General features: G+C 39.6%; 1 protein-coding gene across 1 annotated transcript; it reads left to right on the forward strand.

The window, feature by feature from the left end:
- Positions 1–107: 107 nt before the first annotated feature.
- LOC146485463 (sperm-associated antigen 1-like) lies at positions 108–21,369 on the forward strand. The gene is made up of 24 exons (XM_085103425.1): positions 108–220; positions 569–713; positions 1,244–1,318; positions 2,318–2,402; positions 3,472–3,597; positions 4,223–4,290; positions 4,781–4,902; positions 5,576–5,737; positions 6,164–6,241; positions 6,851–6,957; positions 7,609–7,640; positions 8,108–8,553; positions 9,657–9,831; positions 10,700–10,780; positions 11,988–12,357; positions 13,948–14,055; positions 14,813–14,902; positions 15,281–15,394; positions 16,255–16,419; positions 17,572–17,691; positions 18,615–18,720; positions 19,265–19,339; positions 20,337–20,432; positions 21,000–21,369. The coding sequence occupies exons 2-24, from the start codon at positions 577–579 to the stop codon at positions 21,098–21,100; spliced, it is 3,039 nt and encodes a 1,012-aa protein (XP_084959551.1). The 5' UTR covers positions 108–220; positions 569–576; the 3' UTR covers positions 21,101–21,369.
- Positions 21,370–21,884: the final 515 nt, after the last annotated feature.

Consider the following 21,884-nt stretch of genomic DNA (forward strand, 5'->3'; position numbering starts at 1 on the left):
ATCGGGACTCCTTATTGGTTTAGATTTTGGAGCGTGCAAATCTGTCCAATCAAAAACAACAAAAGAAAATACAGGTAGCTGCTGAGCTACGAACTCGCGGACTCGTACGTTAACTCGAGTGACAAGTTTTGGAGAAGAACTGTTGGATCTTTCGCTTTGTAAACCAAACGTTACTTGGCTTTGAACCACAAAATAAGAACAATGAAAAGATAACAGACAGGTAAGGGATGTTTAAAGTTCAAGCAGTTGTTTTGAATTCGCTTCGAGTTCTGCATATAAAAACGAGTTTGCAAACTATCTGTTTGGATCAACCCAAGACCATGCCATAATAGGTTCTATAGATTGAAATGCCTCACGCGTGGTCAAATCCCGTGGATAATTAGTGTTAACCCAAGCTTGTGAACGTGCAGTTCTTGGCGCCAAAGTTTGAAGGTTTTGAATTAATTTGAATCTTATTCTTCGAAACTTCTCGTTGTTATACTGTTGATAGTTATGTTTTGTGATGATGATGATGATGTTGCCGATGTTCCTGTTAAAATAATAAGCTTTAATAATTACACATTTGCAGTTTGCATAATGGGTGAAGACATTGGTACAGGTCTGCTGGAGGGCTGTCCCACAAAATCAGGAGTCCCAATCGAACATCTCGATTATCGGTACATAGGGGAATGTAAAAATGGAAAAGAACTTGAAAAAATCCTCCGGGTGCTAAGGTGAGTCACACATAAGGCAAAACATGGACGAGAGTTGCTAGTGAGTCAGACTCTTGCTCTGCTCTTGTTTGGCTTGAAACTCTCATATGCTGTCAGGGACTCTCAAGTTTGACTCTCGAGTCATGCTGTCTCATCAAATCTACTTGAGCCTGCCCAAGTTATTTTTTGTGAGACTCAACAAGAGCTTTCTGTCCTTTTGCCCTGTCTTGAGAGTTAACAAGACTTTCCCGATTAGCGAGGCTGCCGCACAAGATCAGGAGTTCCTTTGAACATCTCAGGGGTGTAACTTGGGCTTGTCTCTTGATATGCACTTTCCAAATTTTTCAAAATTATTATAACATTCCTCCCTTCATTGTCAAATTTCTCTTAGTTTAAATCCTAGAGAATTTTTTTGAGGGAGGGAGGAGGCTTCAGAAACTATTTTCTGGAAGCTTTTTCATGCTGCCGGACAACTACAGTACTGTATTTGCAGGGTCATTATTAATTTTATTATAAGAAGTGTACAGTAAATGTATGAATTTGGTTATTAGGTCTGGAGAGGAAGGGACATATCCAGATTTAATTGAGTTTACAGAAAAAAGGTTACAAACTGTTAATCCTAAAAGGTAAGTTGAAATCAAAATAAATGCCATTCCGAAAGTAGTAAAAAGACACAGTTATGGTATCTGAGGGAGCGTAATTTAACATGCAGATTAGCCCTAGAGTTGAATAACTAACAGATATTGCAGTGTATACAGTTGACTCCCGAAAACTTGAACCTTCGACAGAAATTGAAAAAGGTTCTAGTTATCGGGAGATCGGGTTATCGAGGGTAAAATTATATAGAAAATGACCTGAAAGGAAAGGAAAATTGGTTCAAGTAGAATCAGGAGTTTGGGTTATCGAGGGTAAAATTATATAGAAAATGAGCTGAAAGGAAAGGAAAATTGGTTCAAGTTAGTGTGAGGTTCAAGTTATCAAGAGTGGACTGTAGTGTAGTTCAATGCAGCAAAATATCATCTTGAGCAATGTAGCTAGAGGGGCCATGCCTCTGGCTCTCTCCAGGTGGTTGTGCATACATGTATGATACTGTGGCTGCTTCTTTCTGAATTTCCTGGTCTGTCTCTCATAGAGATGAGATTACATAGTGGCTGTAAGTGGTTTGATTATATAAGGGTTCAACTGGACATAACAAGTTTGTTCAAAGTGGACCCCCCTTGTTGGGGTAAGGGGGTTACCGAAGACACCACCAATCTCATGGACATATTTACCTATAATGTTTTACTGGCTTAAAAATTTGAGTTGACACAGCTAGCAAGAGTAAGTATTGCTTGATAAAAAAGAAAAGTGAAGTTTGAATCTCATTGTTATTTACTGCTGGATAGAGGAATGGCTTTGCAATAAAGACACCACCTTTTCAGGTTGAGAAAGAGGGGTGCAGGCAGAGACCACCATCTCTATTTTTTGTGATTGGGTGGGTCCTGTTTGAGTGTAGTAGTTTTGACCCTTATATGTGCTGGCCTTATGCCACACTATGGCATTTGCAGCCGTCAGTCAGGCATGAGTGCTTCGATTTAAATCTTCATGTTGAAAGTAATTTAAAATTATTTTTTCTTTGAAAACAGTAAAAGTCTCCGTAAAGAAATCCCCATCCAAACATACCATGATTTGACACCATCTGAAGAACAGGAAATTACGAATGATCTAGAGGTTTGTTGAAATGACTAAGTTAAACAGTAGTTAATGGTTTGATCATTTCTTAGCTAGAACATGGTCAAATGTAATTGCTAAGTATTGTTTGTTGTTATTTTTTAATTACTGTACATGTATTTTTAAATAAATAAATAAATAAATTATTAGTGATAAGATTGCTTTGATTGATATCGACATTTGATCCATTGATGGTAATCAAGAGTGCTCCTGTTTGAATTGTGATTGGACAATGATTTATCAAATGAATACTACAACTTGATTGAAGTGACAAAAAAGGCATTTATAGACTGAACAAGGTACTATACAGCTGCTGTAGTTTTACTAATACCGTATTTTCTCGATTAAACGCCGGACCCCGATTAAACGCCGGCTTTGTATAAATGCCGGGTCAAAACTGCCGATTTTTAGATAAACGCCGGGTGTGTTTAATCGGGGCCCTGGCGTTTGATTGGGGTCCCGGCGTTTATAAGGGGCCGAGGTCACCAGGACCTGTTACAAGTAAATAGTAACATCTTGAATGGCACTGTTACGACATACCAAGTACGGCGTAACATAACTGGGATAGTTGCTGCACAGTGAAAAAAATCGTCCAGCACTGACAAACTGCCCCTAGGTTTCTGAGGATCGGTAATAATAAATCAACCTGGAAAAATGGCTGAAAATCGTATTTCATTAATAAACGCCAGACCCCGATTCAAAACTGACCCCGGGTCAAAACTGCCGAATTTTACATAAACGCTGGGGTCGTTTAATCGAGAAAATACGGTAACTGTGCACTGTCGTGAATTAGGCAGCAAGCCAGGGGTAATAACAACCTGGGACTGGGACTGGTGACTACATTTATCAGAAGGTCAATTCACTCTGTTACATGTTGCTTGCTTCTATTTTACTCACTCACCCCTCCCATCTCATCCAGTTTTGCATTCTCCAAGCTATGTTTTTAGTGCCAAATGTTGGGCTATAATCTGGTTGTTCACATTTCATAACCTTCTCTACACTTGAGACATTCCAGTGAAGTAGCTGCTTTAGTAATAGTAATTATTGTTAAATGTTCTGAAACATTAAGGAATGGATGACAAACGTCAGCCAGGCAGACAAATCCCTTAAGGAGGCAGGGGTGACTAGTGCAGTGGAGAATGATGATCTTCCGCCAATCAGATCAGCTACTAACAATGCAGAGGCCCCTTCTAAGGTTAGATGTTGAGATGTTAATTAAAATGAGATCTTGTAATGAGCCCCTCTGCTCTCCCCTCACCTCCCTAAGGAGTCATTTCCAAATTAACACACAGGGCCAGATTTTGGAAAGCACAAAAAATTGATATTTGAAAACTCCAGACTCAAGAGGACCAATGGCAAAAACAGTATCGATCATCCTGAATCAATGATTTAGTTTCAGTCAAAAATTAGGAAAAGTGGGGCCAGATTAATTTATGAAGACCTCCTAAGTTGATTAAAATGTATCATAGCCATTGTTTCTTAAAAAAACATGTATTTTCTAATCTATTAGCGGAGAAACAATACGCTATTGTTTTAAGACAATACTTTAGGTGGGCTTTGTGCCTGGTATTCATTGTATGCTGTCAAAGTATTATTGAACAGTTAATAATTACTATTGTACTATTATTTAAAATATATAACAAAATGACATTACATTAATTTACTAGATAGTTTCTAAATATACATTTCCAATGCGATAACCTGCAAGTGTAATATATGTTACATGTACCTTAAAATAGATCATTCTGTTGACAGCTCTAATTTGTTTTACCAAAGAAATTCCTTTTCGTAATAATTGTTATAAAATCTTGTATCAACAGCAAGAAAACAGCACGGATGTAAAGCAGAAAAAGCCTGTTTTGCCGCGTGGTTACCATGAGTGGGACAGGTAAAATAGTCAACTCTATCGGTAATTTTTGACTCGGGAGGAGAACTGTGTCATGCTGTTGATACATATGGAAGACATTCCAACTATCGTGACTGGGTGGCATAATTTGCATAGGGAATAGTGTACATACTTTTTGGCTCCTTTGCCTGAAAGAATCACATCAGACATCATTTATGGCCTTATGATCAGGACACAACAACCCTTAACTCAAAGGTCTTGCACAGTGCTTTCCCACTCTCCATTTATAATACACTCACTCCAGACATTTTGTTTGAAGACTGCTCACATTCCTATGACAGACCAATGCAAAAGAAACGAGTGTTTTGCAATCTAAAGTCTGACATGCCAGCTACAAGTACTACACACTAAAGCTGTACTGCACCTCCAATTTGCCGACATCATCATCCACATCCATTTGTCTCAAAGAGGTGGACAAATCAATGAACCAGGCCTAACTTTCAAGGTTTATTTTCACTTTCCTTGGTTTAAGGTTTGATCCAGAGAAGGAAATTGAATCGTTAGAAAAGCAAGAAGAACAGGAAAAGAAAAAGAAACAAGAAAAAGCTAAAGCGATGAACAAGAATGCTCTTCCTGCAGATTTGGATTTAAAAGGTAAAGGAGTTCCATTATTCCTATTAACTTACTGTTGTGTGAACTACTGTGGTTGGCCCTAGAACCTGAACAGACAGAAAATTAAATGCATTAATTATTATATAGTTGGCCCTAGAACCTAACAGAAAATTAAATGCATATGCCACATTTCCTCTATTTCTGTTGACACTTACATGTACTTTCTATACATGGCCACTTCTTACTTTGTCTTCTTGTAGAGCATGTTCTCTTTATTACCAAATGAATGTTTCACCCTTTGTAACATGGTGCCAGTTGATTCCTTCAGCTACATTGTAGTCCTGAGTTGTCATTTTGTGGCCTTACATGCACTCTCCTCCCCCCTCTCCCTTAGCCTCTTCATTTTTCCTCTTGATCCCCAATTACCCCCACCCCCTCTCCTCTTCCCTACAAATGAACTGCAATTTGCAATTTGCTTTGACAAAGGGCCAATGCTTGAAACATCAGCACTCAAATTTCTTTACAGTGGCCAAATTACCTTTAGTTATTTTAAACTCTGTTGATAAACCAAACTTTAATTTTGTTTCCACTTCCCCACCAACACAACACGACTGACAGTCTCTTTAGAAACTAAGCTACATGTACCCTCTCATCTATTTGCCATCAATAAACACCACTAACAGGGTGACTTTTTGTTGTGGTTTGTTTGTGACAGGCAAAAGTGAGACTGAAAGACAAATCCTGGCCAACAGAGAAAAGGAGAAAGGCAACGAAGCCTTTCAGAGTGGGAACTACCCTGAAGCTTTGACGTACTACTGTCGAAGTATTGAGCTGAATCCTAACGCAGTAGCAGTGTACAATAACAGGGCTATAACAGGTATTTGCTGGTACATTCATTATGATCACCATACACAAAGCTTAAAGTGTTGTATGTCCATCAGTATGAATCACTGCATTCTACACGTTTTAACCCTTTAACCCCCAATATCAAGGAACAAATTCTCCTATCTTGTCCCCATACTTTTCTTATAAAATTACTGTGGAATATCAAGAAAATTCACCTTGGGTGATCATACATATATCATTAATTCTCATGACTTCAGGGGTTGAATAAGCATGATTGATATTACAAGGAGAAATTTGATGCTGATCACTGTTAGGGCCAAATCAAAAGTTTACCTTCCATGGGGGCAGTATGTATATTTTCTGGAAGTTACTGCACATTTGTAAAGAGACTTTAGACTTTCTCAGTGTATCACTATGGACAGTATTAATAATTATTTGCATTGATTTTATCTTTTAGAAATAAAGCTTGAAAAATTCCAAGAAGCAGTAGAGGATTGTAACAAAGTTCTTAGTGCAGAACCTAACAATGTCAAAGGTACATTTTATACAGTGTAAAACATTTTCAGTAAATGCCAAGTTGTCATAAATGCTGCATGGTTATTACAACATTGAGCTGAGGTGAGGACAAGTGGTGCCAGATTCGCAAAGTCTTCCTAAGTAAAATGTATCCAAAGAATTGTTTCTTGACAAAAGCATGTTGTTGGACTAACAATATCCAACTATCATTGTAACAATAGCCTATTGTTAAGAAACATTACGTAAGACACATTCTAACTAAGGAAGGTTTTGTGAATAATATATTTGTCTAGCCCCTGGTCTTTCATTGAGTTCATTGAGGAAATACAGTTCTGAAGTGATTGGGGTGGGTAATGATGTTCCCATATGGGACTCCTTCAGATTTTTTCTATATAATCCAATTGTGACAAACTGAATAGAGTGTTTTCACTCATTTGACCAGCTGCCATATAAGTTACTGAAACAAAAGAAAATGGTTGTGTAAAAATAAATTTTAATTTCCAAAGGATTCGTTTAGTCCACCAACATGGCCGCAGTTTCTTTGTTTTGATACACCAACATGACTGCTGTGACAAATTATACAGTAACATGTACTTATGTGGTGATTATTGAACTTATTACCTTGTAGCTTATCTGAGAAGGTCCATAGCTTTTCAAGGCCAAGGACTTAAAGAGGAGGCAACAGCAGACCTTTACAGTTTACTTAATATTGAGCCAAACAACAAGAGGGCCAAGGTGCATTATTTTATTTGCCTCTCTATCATAGTAGGGAACCAACAGGTTTTGAGTTTTGAAGACCAGGGAATGAGTGGTCTATTGAAATGGTGGTGGTAATTCCCCCCCCCCCCACCAGGGGGGGAGGGGATGGACTCCCATATAAAAGTGATAAGGGTAATCTTTGTACCTTTTAGGGGTTTTTAGAAAATGTGAGGTGAAGTAACTGTCAGTCAGCTGATTTGGTACCTCTTAGGGGTAAAAAGCTGTTTGGACCACGCCCACATAACAGAATTCTGGTATCTTTTAGGGGTCCTTTTTAAAATTTCACTAGTTCAGTGTTATTACTGGGCAGAAAAAGTATCACTTTTAAGACAGTGTAAGTTCAAAGGTGCAACTTGCAACCACTTTCATAATTTATCTGGCATTGGTATTTTTGCACAATCCATAACCTTACACAGTGTGACAATTGCAACTGCCCAAATCATTGCTAGACAAGTTGCGCAGAAAATAGAAATACTGTTATTCCTGCAACTATTGCAGAAACTTGAGTTGCAGTTGTTTCTGGTGGTTGTAAGGTATAATTGTTTCAACTTGTTGTATACTGTCAATCTACTGTAAGGCTTTGTTTCAGAGTGTAATACTGCCTTTTCACTTGTCTCCAATTGATAGCAATTGCTTGGTGAAATGAAGAAAAATGAAAGGTATTGCTATTAATAAATTAGATCTTGTTGTCAATAAATTATCTAAGTTGCCTTAACTCTACTTTTTCAATCCTCACTTTTGCTATCAAATTTCCCTGGAACACTGCTGTGCTGTTTTTAGCATAATTTGACAAAAAAACATTGTTTTAAGAAATGAATAAATGTTGGCTCAGGAGTAATGTCATCATCCTCATTATGAAAGTGAGGCTAAACTGTGCAAAGCTTTTATTATGAAAATCCGTTTTCATTTGTATATGCTTTACAAAACTAATTTACACATGAAAAGCTTTGCACATAGCCGCACTTTCATTATGAGGTTCACAGCAACTCGGAAATGGTCTATTAGGATGAATTGAGTTTGGCATGATGATTACAGGTACATGACAGTTGAACCAGGCCTAAATTACATTTAGCCACAAAATACATGTTGATTGTTGTGTACATAACAAGTGATGTCTGTATTTCAGTGAAGGCAAAGAGTCCACCAAGCCTGCAGTATCAGAAGACTCGAAAAACATGAACCACAACTCAACACACAATGAAAGAACTTCCATACCTGAGCACAATTCTGTTGTCACAGAAAAAGCATCAACAAATGCAGCAAAAGGCAAAAGGTTAAAGATTGTAGAAATTGATTGTGAAAATGAGACTGAAAACACCGAAGATTTGAACAGTGAAAGTAGCACTGGTGAAACAAATAAACTGCCTGATGCGGTGCAGCAAATGGAATCTAATAATAGAACTAAAGAAAGTCAAAACATTCAGCCTGTCGAGAAGCCACAAGTGGAAAAACTTCCTGAGTTACCAGGACTTGTAAAAAAAGCTCAGGATGAAGGGACACAGCTATTTAAACTTGGAAGGTATGCAGAGGCAGCGGAACAATTTACCCAAGCCATTGATATCCTTCAAAAAGGTAATTGCAATTATTTTATATTGGAATTAAATAACAAATGTTCAAAATAATAAGATTAATGGCATAGTACTTTAGTAGAGATTGGAGACTGTACATGTTGTGCTGCAGTCCAGCCTCTCCACTGTCAGTTGAAGTCATAGTGAATCTTTATTCAGTTCACCATCTCTGTAGTCAGGACTCCAGTCCAGATTCTCCGCTCTCCACTGTCAGGTGACGTCCTTTTGTTAAGCCCGCCGCACACGTGAGGAAAGAGCTGAGCAAAATGCCTGACGAGGCAGATAGCTCAGCCGTGTTTCATGTTTGAGATTTGAGATTTCGCCTCGCGAGGCGAAATTCTCACCAAAACTTCACCGCACACGAGAGGAAACGGCTGAGCTATCTGCCTCGCGAGGCATTTTGCTCAGCTCTTTCGTCACGTGTGCGGCGGGCTTTACCATCATTTTGTATATCTTCATTCAGTTTACCATCTTTGTTGTTGTCCAATCCAGACTCCCCAATGTCATTTGAGGCCATTTGTGAATCTTTATTTCAGTTTACCATAATGATCTTTTTTGTCCTCCAGTCCAGCCTCTCCACTGTCAGGGTTCGTGCTACTCCTTGAAGTCCTTGAAAAGCCCTGGAATTTAATTTTAGATTTCAAGGGTGCTTGAAAAGCCCTTGAAAAGAAGAATTTTTGCTGAAAGTGCTTGAAAATAAGAAAACTACTTGAATTTTTGTTCGGATGGAAAATAATGTATGATTGTATCAAAGTAATTCAGGAATTGAACACAGATTTCAAAACCGGGGACAGATTATGTCAGGGGCAGCTTTTTTAAAGTTGCCATTGACCAATGAAAACATTTCGAAACATAGTGCAAGACAAAGTAAACTTACTTTGAATACTCCTTGAAAACTCAGTTTTTAGTGCTTGAATTCTCCTTGAAAACTCCTTGAATTTTATGTCCAAATACTAGCACGGACTATGACTGTCAGTTGAAGTTCTGTACCATTTTTGAATCTTTATTCAGTTTACCATCACTGTTGCCCTCCAGTCCAGTCACAAAAGTACTATATACCATTATGGTATAGAGATTCATAACCTATTTTGACTTTTTTCTCCGCAGATAAATTTGTCTACCAATCAGCTCTTTGCTCACTGTTGTGTAATCGAGGTTCATGTCTGATGAAGATTGGAGACTGTGCTGGTTGTGTGTCAGATTGCACATCAGCCCTTCAGCTTTTGCCTGGTGATTTTAGGTCGCTTCTTAAAAGGGCACAGGCATATGAAACTTCGGAAAAGTGAGCAGTTTGTTTTGTATTATTTTAAAATTTATTTTCGGCCCCTCAGTATTAACTTAGAATGTAGCATTTGCAGGATTCCCAGCACGTGCAGGATTCCTGCAATTAATCGATGCCTTAAAGGCTGGTTTTTACTGGGACATCAGCATATTAAGCAAAAGTATAGAAATGAGCAAGTGAGAACACCAGCTACATAAACATAAGGACAGACGCATGTGCAGAAAACCATTTCTTGACAGAATTCTTGATACCAGCTCCCCTCAATGTTACATGTAAGCAAGATGGTGAACAAAAAGGTTGACTGCCTTGTGTTTGTGCTTGTGCTTATGTCATTCCCATTCTCATTAGTGAAAACTGTGATATAAGCATGTTAAGCATAACTCATTCTTATTCTGCTTCTGCTTATGCTAATGTCCTAGAGAAAACTAGGTTTAAATTTGCAAAACCAAGTCAAACATAGCCTACAAAATTTACTAAGGCAGACTGTGTCTTCATTGCAGAAAGGATTGTCAATTCCATAACTGTAGCTGTTTTGAACGTGATTGTTTGCTGACTGTTTTATAGTAGTTTTAGCATAAACCTTAGGTAGTTCCACTGCACCACAAATTCAATCCACCTTTAGAACAAATTAAAACAATTGCACTTCAAATCATTTAATACATTGTGAACATGAGAACTTCAGAATATCTTGGGGTCCCTTTCGTGAGCACAGACCCTCGAAAATCTCTAAATTCCTTTTAAAAAATTAAAATTCTTTGGGGGAGGGCTAATTTCCCCCCCCCCCCCCCCTCCCACCCACTTCAAACCCCACTCCGAAGGCCCTGTGCACAGTTTGTGATTTTTAAGTTGCTTTTTTTTTTTATGTTAGGTATGCTAAAGCCTGGTCTGATTATCAGATGACATTGAGTATACAGTCTCATCATCCGGCAGCATTACAAGGGAACTTGAGGTGATGGCACTACTGTCTGTTGCGTATAAACATGACTTAAGGACGGTGCCTACTATTGTTACTGCGCATACGTTCTGCGCATCGCGAGATACTCGGGTTTCCTATTGATAATGCTTACTAATACAGGAATATTTTTGCGCGGTTTAAAACTATACGGAAAAAGCAAAACTTATCAAATGCTTTTGGTATCTCAAAAGAAAATTGGGGGTAACCATGCATTTTTCAGAGATAATTAAGCTTCAATTTAGGAAAAAATCCCATACATTGCTTTATATTTTGGCGTTTTTTAGAGATATTACTGCTTAATTATCTCTGAAAAATGCGTGGTTACCCCCAATTTTCTTTTTCGATTCCAATAGGCCTTGCTAAGATCTGCTTTTCCCGCATAGTCGTAAACCGCACAAAAATGTTTCGGTATTAGTAGGCACCGTCCTTAATTGTAACACATAGAACAGTAAGAGTTAATGTCTGTCCAACATAGCATGATTGGTCATCAATCATTTTTATGTGACCCTGTTATATGAATTTTTTCTCGTCAATGAGGTTCATGTCATTAGGTTTTTTTTCTGTGACTGGTTTCTGTTTAATACTTGTGAAATGTTCGTGGCTAGTCTGACGCGGCGTTTTGTCTCGGCCAAGAAACTCTTCAGAGACCTTTAGAATTTATAGGCAAACTCGTTGAGCATCACGCCCAGAGTCCCGTTCGCAAATTCAACAGGACTTTTGGCGTGATGCTCAACGAGTTTGCCTATAAATTCTAAAGGTCTCTGAAGAGTTTCTTGGCCGAGACAAAACGCCGCGTCAGACTAGCCACGAACATTTCACAAGTATTTGACAATTTTTCAATTTCTTTATTGGTTTCTGTTTCTAAGGCATAATTTAGTTACAGTTTTACTTTTCCAAAACTGGTATCCCCTGGAAAAATCCAGGCGAGCCACCTTAAGAAGCTTGTTCTAAAGTAAAAAGTCTAGCTAGAGACTATTCTTTCTAACAAGGAGCCAAGAAGGACATTGAAGATGTACACAAAATTGGACTACAACAAAGACCATTCTGGGCGATGTCAATTCTACTTTCCTAACTAGTGGTCTTAACTTCCATCTTTTCTCTTGTCCTCCTTAACTCCCGCCATCAACTCGCCCCTTTTTCCCCACCCCTCTGTGCAATCCTTTCTTTAAAAAAATATATTTGAACTGGGTGTCTTTGTTAGGGTTTCCAAACATCTCGAGAAACTCTATGGATCCAACTGGAAAGAAAAAGTATCCCCAGCTTCATCGTCAGTAACAACGGAGTCTTTGGCATCACAAGCTGCTGTAAATGGTTCGCCAAGCCACCGTGCCCAGGCACAGGCAGCTGCCACACCTCAGTCCACCCCCAAAAGCAGTACCATTAGCTCTGCAACTGCAACACAACCCTCCCCTCCAGTGGATGTAAGTGAAAGCACTTCATCCCCTGCCCACCCATCCCCTGTGACAAATGGTTCTACGGTTGAGCCACAAGCTGCTTCTGGAGAGAGTACTGTTGATCCAGCTGTGAGGTTTGCTCAGTGTAAAGAAGAGGGGAATTCATTTGTCAAACAGGTTAGTTTTAGAGAGACGAATGTTTGGTTTATCAACAGAGTTGATAATGAAAGGTAAATTGGCCACCGTAGAGATTCAAGTTAGCCCTTCGTCAGAGTATTAGAGAGATTACGCTAAATAGCGCCCGTGATTAAGGGGGCAACACACCTAAATTTGAATGAAATTTGAAGAGGTTTTAAGAAGGGATAGAGGAAAGAAAATAATTTTTGGAACACTAACAGACAGTTGATACCCACGCAACAGCACCCCAGGTTGCTAGTGGACTAACTTGGTATCCATCTATTAATTATTAACTACAAATTCCAATTTTAAAACTTCGCTAAATCTTCAATATTTCTTATTTCTCTTAATTTTACTTATCTTTCTAGAAAAACTACTCCTCCCAAATATACCCAAAAATCACCCAAAAATTCACAAAATACCCCACAACACAGATTCACGATATGATGATAGGGTTTTTGGATTGCTTGAAACGTGAAAGAGATATTTTCATTAAAGCCATGTCAAGTGGCGGAAAAATGGCGTTCAGGTGTAACTCCCCCTTAAACTGAAGAAAACTTATTACGAACCTTTAGATTAGATACGAGTTCGAAGTCCTACGAAAACGTTTTCATGTTTTTAGCGAAATACTAAGAGATACATCCCAAGAAGCTTCATTTTACTCTTTGTGAGCGACGAACTTGACGCAATTGTTTTGAATGATGATAGCTTAGCTCTTTTGTGATTCCAAAAAGGTAAGATTATCTACGTTTCGAGGACTTGTTTTCGCCACTACGCCGTTCTCACAGAACTCGTAGCAAAATGACGGCGAGGCGGCGGCTATCTCGTTTTCCCGCCAAAATGGCCCTGGTTCACGCGTGCGCACTCTTTGTCTATTTAAAGATCTATGTTTAGATGTAAGCACGTCGTTTGAGTCGAGTTTTGATGGTTCTTCAGTTTTGGTGGTTTGTTAGTCCAGTGCAAGTCTGTTTTAGAGGGATGAGAGAGTAATGATGGACCAGACTTAATTAGAGATGTTTGGGCTTTCCTTTTTTCAACGGTTCGTGTACTTAGCACGAGGTGCTAATTGCAGATAGTGTGGAGATTAAGGGTTAGGTCTACGACAAACAGCACACAGAAACAACGACCAAGTGACCACGATTAGCCTATGTTCGCCGCTTGCTGTTTTCCGTTTCTTGTCCTTGCTCTGAGAGGTTTTTCTCCGGGTTGTCCGGTTTCCCCCTCCCCTCAAAAACCAACATTTGTAAATTCCGATGATAAATTCAGGAGTGTGTCCCCAATTAGTGCTTTGTGCAAAATCATTGACAACTGAATAAAGTGATTTATTCATTGTTATTTATGAAAATGACACTTTTTGCGGTACTTACTGAGGTGTCTCAGTGCTGACAATGCATCATATTTGGAGTCAAATAAAATAGACAATGCAGGTGCCGACATGTTAGGCTTGAAACCACAAATGTTAAGTTCTGTGAGTTAACAAATTACTGACTAGCCATTATAGGCTCCCGTGAAAAAACTCCTTGTGTCTAAGGTACATTCTTACAATCTTTTTGGTTTTAAATTGAAGTTTTGTTTGTTTGCCTTTGTCAGAACCGCTATGAAGAAGCCGTTGCTTGTTACACTGAGTGCATTGGTATTGATCCTGACAATGTTGCTGTTTATACTAACAGAGCACTGTGTTATCTTCGTCTCAATCAGGTACTTGCATATTCTCTCTGCTTCCTTTACCCCAAAATCCCAAATTATCAGTGTGCTTCAGATCAACAAAACAATCCACGTCTTTCTCGTGTGGCCGTATTAAAAACATCTCAAGGTTAGAGAACTGGTCATAACAGTTTGTTCGAAGAGGACTCACCTTGTCTGGGGGAGGAGGGGTTATGAAAGACACCACCTATCTTATGAACATGACCGACAAAAAAATTAGTGGTTTCAAAATTTGAGTTGACACAGAAATATTCAGCTGGCAAGGGACATCGGTGCTAAATAAACAAGAAAAGTGAGGTTTGAATCTCATTTTCATTTTTTACTGCTGGATAGAGGGGTGGCTTTGCAATAAAGACACCATCTTTTGAAGTTGAGGAAGGGGGGTGAAGGCAGAGACCACCATCTATTTTGTGGCTTGGTGGGTCCTGTTCGAGTAGAGTAGTTTTCACCACTTCCCTTATAACAACCAGCATTTAAATTCTCCTTACAGTGTCACTAACATGATCTAACATACAAGTTATGAGAATAAGGAAAATGATCACTAATTATAAATCCACCGAACCGAAAAAGATGGCGACTGGTACGTTTTCCCATAACTCTTAGCGTACGAAAAACCCTAAAAGGCACAGAAAATTTTTAAAACTTCAAACCTAGCATACACAATGTTGTTAGCACAAGGACACATTTCGCCCAAAAATATGGCTTTTACGTGTCTATTGGTGAACTGAGTGTTTAATCGCGTTTCTTTCAGGACAAGCTCGCCATAGAAGACACCACTGAAGCTCTTCGACTTCAACCAAACAACGTGAAAGCACTCTTTAGAAGAGCCCTGGCCAAAAAGGTTTGTTTGTTTGTCAACCTCCGTTGTGTTTTTTTTCTTGTTGTTGGTGTTGTTGTTTGAAGTAGAAACGTGTACTGAAAGTTGAAAATTTTGACAGTTACTCCGCAAACGTTGTATGAAATACTTGCGTGTTTTCGTAGCCGCGCACATTTAAGACATTTAGACAGCAAGTTTTCCTTGACAAGCCCACTTGTCAAGGAAAAATTGTCGACTGTACACACACGCAAGTTTTCCTTGACAAGCCTACTTATCAAGGACAAATTGTCGACTGTAAACACACGCAAGTTTTCCTTGACAAGTCGACTTGTCAAGAAAAACTTGCTAGTGTAAATGAAGAGCCTATACGATTAAAGTCATGTTGGTCTGTTTCAATTCCAGGCACTGAGCCAGTATGACTCGGCTGCACGAGACTTGTTTGAACTACAGAAAATTGAACCCAAGAATGCTGCTGCTAAAAAAGAATTGGAGATCGTGCTGGACTTGTGTCGAAAAGTAAGTGGAATAAAAGACACAATTTTAGTTACCCTACTTATTACAGCTAGTGATGTAATTAAGTTTAAATTTTGTTTAGTATGATACTTGAATAATTCTTCTTCTTCTTCTTCTTCTTCTTCTTCTTCTTCTTCTTCTTCTTCTTCTTCTTCTTCTTCTTCTTCTTCTTCTTCTTCTTCTTCTTCTTCTTCTTCTTCTTCTTTGTGCTTAGTGTCACGCCTGTGACGCGTCACCGCAAAATAACGCTACATAACACAACATCGGTGACATGTCACGCACGTAACACTGCGCGCTTAAGCTGCCCATGGTGGTTACCGAATCAAACGTCCATTTGAAAGTCGGTGGTTTCAACCTTGGCCTCTACCACACAGGTGTATAAATGAATATAGGCGAACTAACCTAAACACTGCTGGGGTACCCCTGCGACGGACTAGTTTCCTCTCCAGGGAAGGGAGGGGGTTGTGGCATCAAGGGTCGGTTGAAAAGCTCAAGACTCCATTCGTTGAACTTGATCTGTATCGTCAATAAGAACCATTTAAAAGTGGAGTAATTAAACTCAAACTCCTTTTCACGTCCTAAATGTAATCACACTAGAAGCAAGTAACGTGCATTGGAGGAAAAGGGAATTCTCTTTTCTAGGCGATAGATTTATCCGGTGGATTCTAACACAAGCCCTTATGTTTTGTCACAATTTCTTTGCAATAACAATACTCATTGTAGGAACTTGGGTGACCTGTGGTAACAACTGATAATAGTTCATTTCTTTTACGTATTGACAGACTACAATGCTCTCTTCCTTTGCTTGTCATTGTGGTGCTTTCTTGGTTTCTGAAACATTTTCAATGTCTATTTTCTTGTAGGAGCGAAGGGAATCAGCTGAGAAAAACACAAAGACAAAGAAAAAGAAGAAGAAAAGCGAAAAGAAAGCTACTGAGCAACAGCCGAAACCAGAGGCAGACCAGGTAGAGGACGAGGCACCAAAATGGCGGAGAATAACGATCAAGGATGTTGAAAATGATGACGAGGTTGGTCAAGTGCTTATGACAACTTGAAAACAGTTTCCTCGCGACTTTGATTAAAAAACAATAACAGCAACACTAAAGTAGCTAAGTTACCACATTTTCCAGCCACATTTAAAAAAACGCGATGAGCTATTGAGAATCGGAGGTAAGATATGCAACCGGGGCAACTGGTGCCAAGCGCAGGAAACAATGCAAACGGTGCAATGTGCGAATAAAATATGCAGCAAGTACCACGCGTAGGATTCAAACGTTCAACTGGTACCTAGCACTGGAAAATAAATAATCTCTGCCAGGCGTAGGAAGCGTTAAGGCATTGTCAAGGGTGGAGAAAGATGTCAGTTGTATAGAGCGCAGAGTAACGTGCAGCCCTTGCCAAACACGGAAAAACGTTAAAACAGGTGTGAAGTACGGAAAATCATTGCAACGGCTGTTAAGCGCGGGAAGACATTACAACGGTTGCCAGGCGTGGGAAGAAAATGCAATAGTTGCCAAGCGAGGGGAAACATTGCAACAGCTGCCAAACGCGGCAAAACATTGCAACAGCTGCGAAGCGCGGGAAAACATTGCAACAGCTGCCAAGCGCGGCAAAACATTGCAAAAACTGCGAAGCGCGGGAAAACATTGCAACAGCTGCGAAGCGCGGGAAAACATTGCAACAGCTGCATAGCGCGGCAAACATTGCAACAGCTGCGAAGCGCGGGAAAACATTGCAACAGCTGCCAAGCGCGGCAAAACATTGCAACAGCTGCGAAGCGCGGGAAAACATTGCAACAGCTGCCAAACGCGGCAAAACATTGCAACAGCTGCGAAGCGCGGGAAAACATTGTAATAGCTGCATAGCGCGGAAAACATTGCAACGACTGCCAAGCGCGGGAAAACATCCATTGCAACGACTGCCAAGCGCGGGAAAACATTGCAACAGCTGTATAGCGCGGGAAAACACTACAGCGGCTACCAAGGGCGTAAAAATGCGTGTAAATAATTACTTCTAATTGGACAGTGCTTTTTATAAGGATTTTTCAGTTCGCAAAGCCTAAGCGAAAGAAACAGACGACTTCGGAGTTCGTTTCTTCTTTGAAAGCTTTGTTATAGCTGTCTCTTGACGTCACGGAAAACGTTGTGAAGTGACTCTGTCTTAATTTTTTTTCTTTATAGGAGGATGAACAGCTGGCCTTCGCACACGAGGAACAGTCCACCTCAAACAAGCCTCCTAGTAAAGTCCCCATAAACCCGACTGAAAGCAACACAGGAGTAAAACCAGTTAAACTTGTTAAGGTTTGTTTCAGCGCAGAACACGGCTAAATCGTACCTTTTGTGACTGTCTCTTGACATTGTAAGTGATAAGCGCGGAGCGAAAGTTGATGAACATTTTTGTATAAATTGTGGCTTCACCCCCATATTTAGTTATAGCGGTACTGTGCTGTGGACTAGTTTATTTCTGGAAATATAAATACAGTCTCTTAGGACACCCAACGAGAAAATAGGAATTAGTTTTTTTTTGTCGATGATACGAAATTTTCTTGCCGAAGACAACTGTAGATTTTCTTTACGACTAAATGGGAATTTCTGAGGTGATTAAGGTTATCAGCCCGAACAGATATCCACAGAAATGAACCGTTGGATGACCCAAGGTTACTCTTCCTCGATGTATTCAAAGCAAAGTCGAGGGATCATGATTTCCAGAGAGAGTTTGTTACGTTCGACTAAAAAAGAACGCACTCCTAATGCAGATTCATTGGAGTCGTGATTGTATTTCACAACTTTGATTGCCGTGAATGAATGGATCTTGGGACGAGTATCTGGCAAGACAGATTTTGCGGGGGGCGGATGACATCATCAACAACTTGGCAAAGAGCCTGGAATAGAACGAACTCACTTCCTAATCTGTGATTATTACTAACTATGTAGTTCAGTTCTGTTCCTGTTTTCTTTCTTTTACGTACAGCGTCCTTGTAAACACATACACAGTCGTATATTTGTCAGGTAGTTAGATGCAGTCTATTATAACCGTTGTTATATTGTTCCATTTTGTTCTGAATACCTGAATGAAACCCGTAGTAAAACAGTCTTACCTTACCGTTTCCTTCTGTGCCTGCACGTTATCTGACTGCCACCCTTCCTCACTTTACTATCCTCCAAAGTCTGTAAGCAAGATTTGTACCAGTCTGGAATAGTCTTGATTGTCTTTCAATCAACAGAAAACGGCTTATGACTTCTTCCAAGCTTGGAACTCCGTGAAGAAGGGCAATACAAAAGATTATGCCCACTTACTGAGACAGCTAGAGACAAATCGGCTTGCCAAAGGTAAGAAAAACCGATTTTGTTGTTGTTGTTGTTTAGTTTATCTGGTTGTTTGCATTATATTCGAGAGGGAAGGAGAGAGACATACAGGGGGGAGGTGAGGAGAAATTGACGGGGGGGGGGGGGGTTGGGGGCTGTGTACAAGGTAAGAGTAGCTTGAGTATCCCACCAACCCCTCCCTCCTCCTCTGAGGAAGGCCTGATAGTCAGGCTAAGAAGAGCGGAGAGGAGGAGACGGGGTAAAGGAAGGAAAGAAATGGAGGGGAGAAGGTGAAAGGGGACGGGAGATAGAAAAGAAGATAGAAGGAAGGAATATCTCTTGATACTTTTTACCTTTAGCTATCTCAAACGCATTTATCCTTTCACCTTGATGGTGCTGTGCTGTAAATTAGCTCTGATGATCTTAGTGTCTTACTACCCTGAGAGCTGACACGCGTGAGTCTACTGCACTCGGTCACGCGTTTTAATATCTCGATAATAATGGCGTTTGCTATGCTCCGTATTTAACTAACTGCCAAGTGTTTTTTCTATAATAATTTGTTTTGTAGTTCTCAGCAACAAGCTTGACGCGCCAATGTTGAACAGTGTCATTGCAGCACTTAGCCAGGAAATTGTGCCACAAGGTAACTAAATAGCGTTAAGAAATGGAGAGCATCATGTGCTGATAAATACCATGTGAAAGCACTTGCGCAGACTCAAAAGTTAGAACTACCATGCTCAGGATACTAAACATTAAATGACTATTTAAAGGGAGGGGTTCACATTTCAGCGCATGTGCATGAATCTTAATGCCTTTTTCTCTTTCTTATCAACTTTATGGCCTTAAAAATCCCACTCACATGTACTTCAGTAATCACATTCTATAATTAGTCCAAGCAAAATGACTGATGACCAAAATTCACAGAAAATGCTAGTGGATTGTACTCATATTGTCGATATTGAATTTAGCGTTAACTCGTAGGATTTATTCCACGGTTGATGTTTTTACAGTTATTTGCATGCGAAATAACACAATCATATGAAAAAAAATTACCACCCGAGTTACCTATTCCCTTCCGAATGGTTCATAAACAACGAATTAAATTAAACAGGCTTGGGTCATAGCGAGCAAAGGCGAAAAAGTATTTTGATTCATGGACATGCGCAGAACCGTGAACCCCTCCCTTTAACAGCCTTCATTTGAATTGTTGAAATATTAGGATGGATTTCATCCACAGACTCAAAAGTTAGAAACAACGGTACCACAGGATTACTTCAATTGATAACCTTCGTGTGAATGTAAGTAAGTAAGAAATTAATCTTCATCGACTCACACTCTGATTAATTACTCGAGAGGTATTGTGTGCATTACTGGTTGATTAGAAAAAATAGGAAAGAGAGTTATTGTTAATTGGAGCTTGGAGGCTAGTGGAACTGCAAGGTTTTCGAGTTAGCCATTGAACACTGGCTTGAAAGTTAGAACCAACCTTGTACAGCACGGGAAAGTAATGGTCAATAGCGTTTAATTACGTAGAACCCACAACATGTTAAACAGTACCACAGGAAATCATTGATGATAATGTTGAAGTCAGAAGCCGTGGAAGAGTTATAACAGTCCGCGTTTTTTGTAATCCTTTTTAGGGGAGGAAAACCTGGCCTGTGACATCTTAGAACAACTGAGTCACGTGGAACGTTTCGATATGGTGTTGCTTTTCATGTCGGTGACGGAAAAGAATGGTAAGGGCATCTTTATCGTTAAATGTAGTTACCGTTTCCAAGTTATGATAACGTAAGGGAGGTTTATCCAGGCAATTTTCGGAAACAAAATTGGCTGTGAACGGCTCTCTACAATTTTTTTAACTTTGCAAGAAGATGCGTCTTAAAATGCTGCTCGTAATTTGGTTACAAAAAACAGGGTCACTGAGCTCGTTTCTGAGTTGTAATCACTCGATTTTAAAATTATTAGCACTTTGCTATGCGGTTTTTGTTCAGCCTTAGCACGAATGGTACTGTTACATACTTTCACTAATACGTTTTTCGCCACGGTACCTCGTTTTACCCGTGCAAGTGCTACCTACCAGTAGCCTACATATAAAACAGACGCCTTTGCAAGAGCCGACAAAGGAGTGTGCTCTCGCAAGCTGAACTCCCGGTAACATGCTAAGAATCAGTCGATGGTGCGATACCGGAGTTTGGAGGTTGGTACCCAAGAAACAATCTTACAAAGAGTAAGACGGTACTAAAATGACTTCGCACTGAGTTGAATTTACAGCATTGATTATAAATTTTCTTCATGTTCAACAGCACTTCAACAACTGTTCTCCAAACTGGAAACTGCAAGATCAGAACAGAGCTTCGTGACAAGCGAAGAACTTGAACGCCTACGAACAAAATACAAAACTTAAAAAGAATTTCTCTGTCGTGGCTTGACAGCCGGAGGAGAAACTGTTTCCCAGGGCGTGCCGTCTCTTTTAGCCCGCACAGTCTGGGACCGATACTAGTGCCCAGGCTCCGTGTGGTTATGGTTCTGCGAGCAATAATGTGTGCGGAATTAAATACGAAATTGCAAGAATTGTAAAGCGTCGGTTATTTGACATTGAGTTGTTGGTATAAAGGTTAGTTGTTGTGGCTCTTCAGGCCAAGGTAAGAAATAAAATGTTTCCTCACACACTGGGTTGCAGGTATTTTAATTGATAATGGTAATCCTGGGAATTGCTTGGTGCGGTGATCCAAAAAAATTGTAATACCTTACCCATTGCTGCAACTATTGCGGTAATGTAACCTAGATGGCTCAATTGTTAGGTTCAAGCTCAATAAGTAGTATCCTGTTTAAAGGGGAAGTGTCATGGGGTTTTTTATATCTTTTGTTAAAAATGATGAAATAAGACCTTCAATCAGCTGCCAAATAATTCTAGAATGACGAGAGGAAAGAAATCAACTCAATTCTTGAAAGAAACAACTCGTGATCTGTTCTAGCGCATTTTGGAAACAAAAATTCGAGAACTTGAAAAACAGTAGCCCAACATTTTGCAAGTTTCAATCCATACCGACCTACTATGTCTCTGGCCAGAGGCACTAATCAACAGTTTTATTGCACTGTGGTGATAATTTATAACAAACTTGACAATTATTCCGTTGTTTCTGCTGACAGACAAACATTTTTGTGGTTTTGAAATGACAGCAAATTTG

Source organism: Pavona decussata, unplaced genomic scaffold, assembly GCF_977016875.1.
Source record: "Pavona decussata unplaced genomic scaffold, jaPavDecu1.1 SCAFFOLD_26, whole genome shotgun sequence".
Classification (NCBI taxonomy): domain Eukaryota; kingdom Metazoa; phylum Cnidaria; class Anthozoa; order Scleractinia; family Agariciidae; genus Pavona; species Pavona decussata.

Excerpts from the sequence above, each read along its gene's own strand:
- LOC146485463 (XM_085103425.1), top strand. The coding sequence starts at position 577 with ATGGGTGAAGACATTGGTACAGGTCTGCTGGAGGGCTGTCCCACAAAA. Across the intron at positions 3,598-4,222 it reads ATGCAGAGGCCCCTTCTAAG|CAAGAAAACAGCACGGATGT; the intron begins GTTAGATGTTGA and ends TTGTATCAACAG. Across the intron at positions 17,692-18,614 it reads AACCAGTTAAACTTGTTAAG|AAAACGGCTTATGACTTCTT; the intron begins GTTTGTTTCAGC and ends TTCAATCAACAG.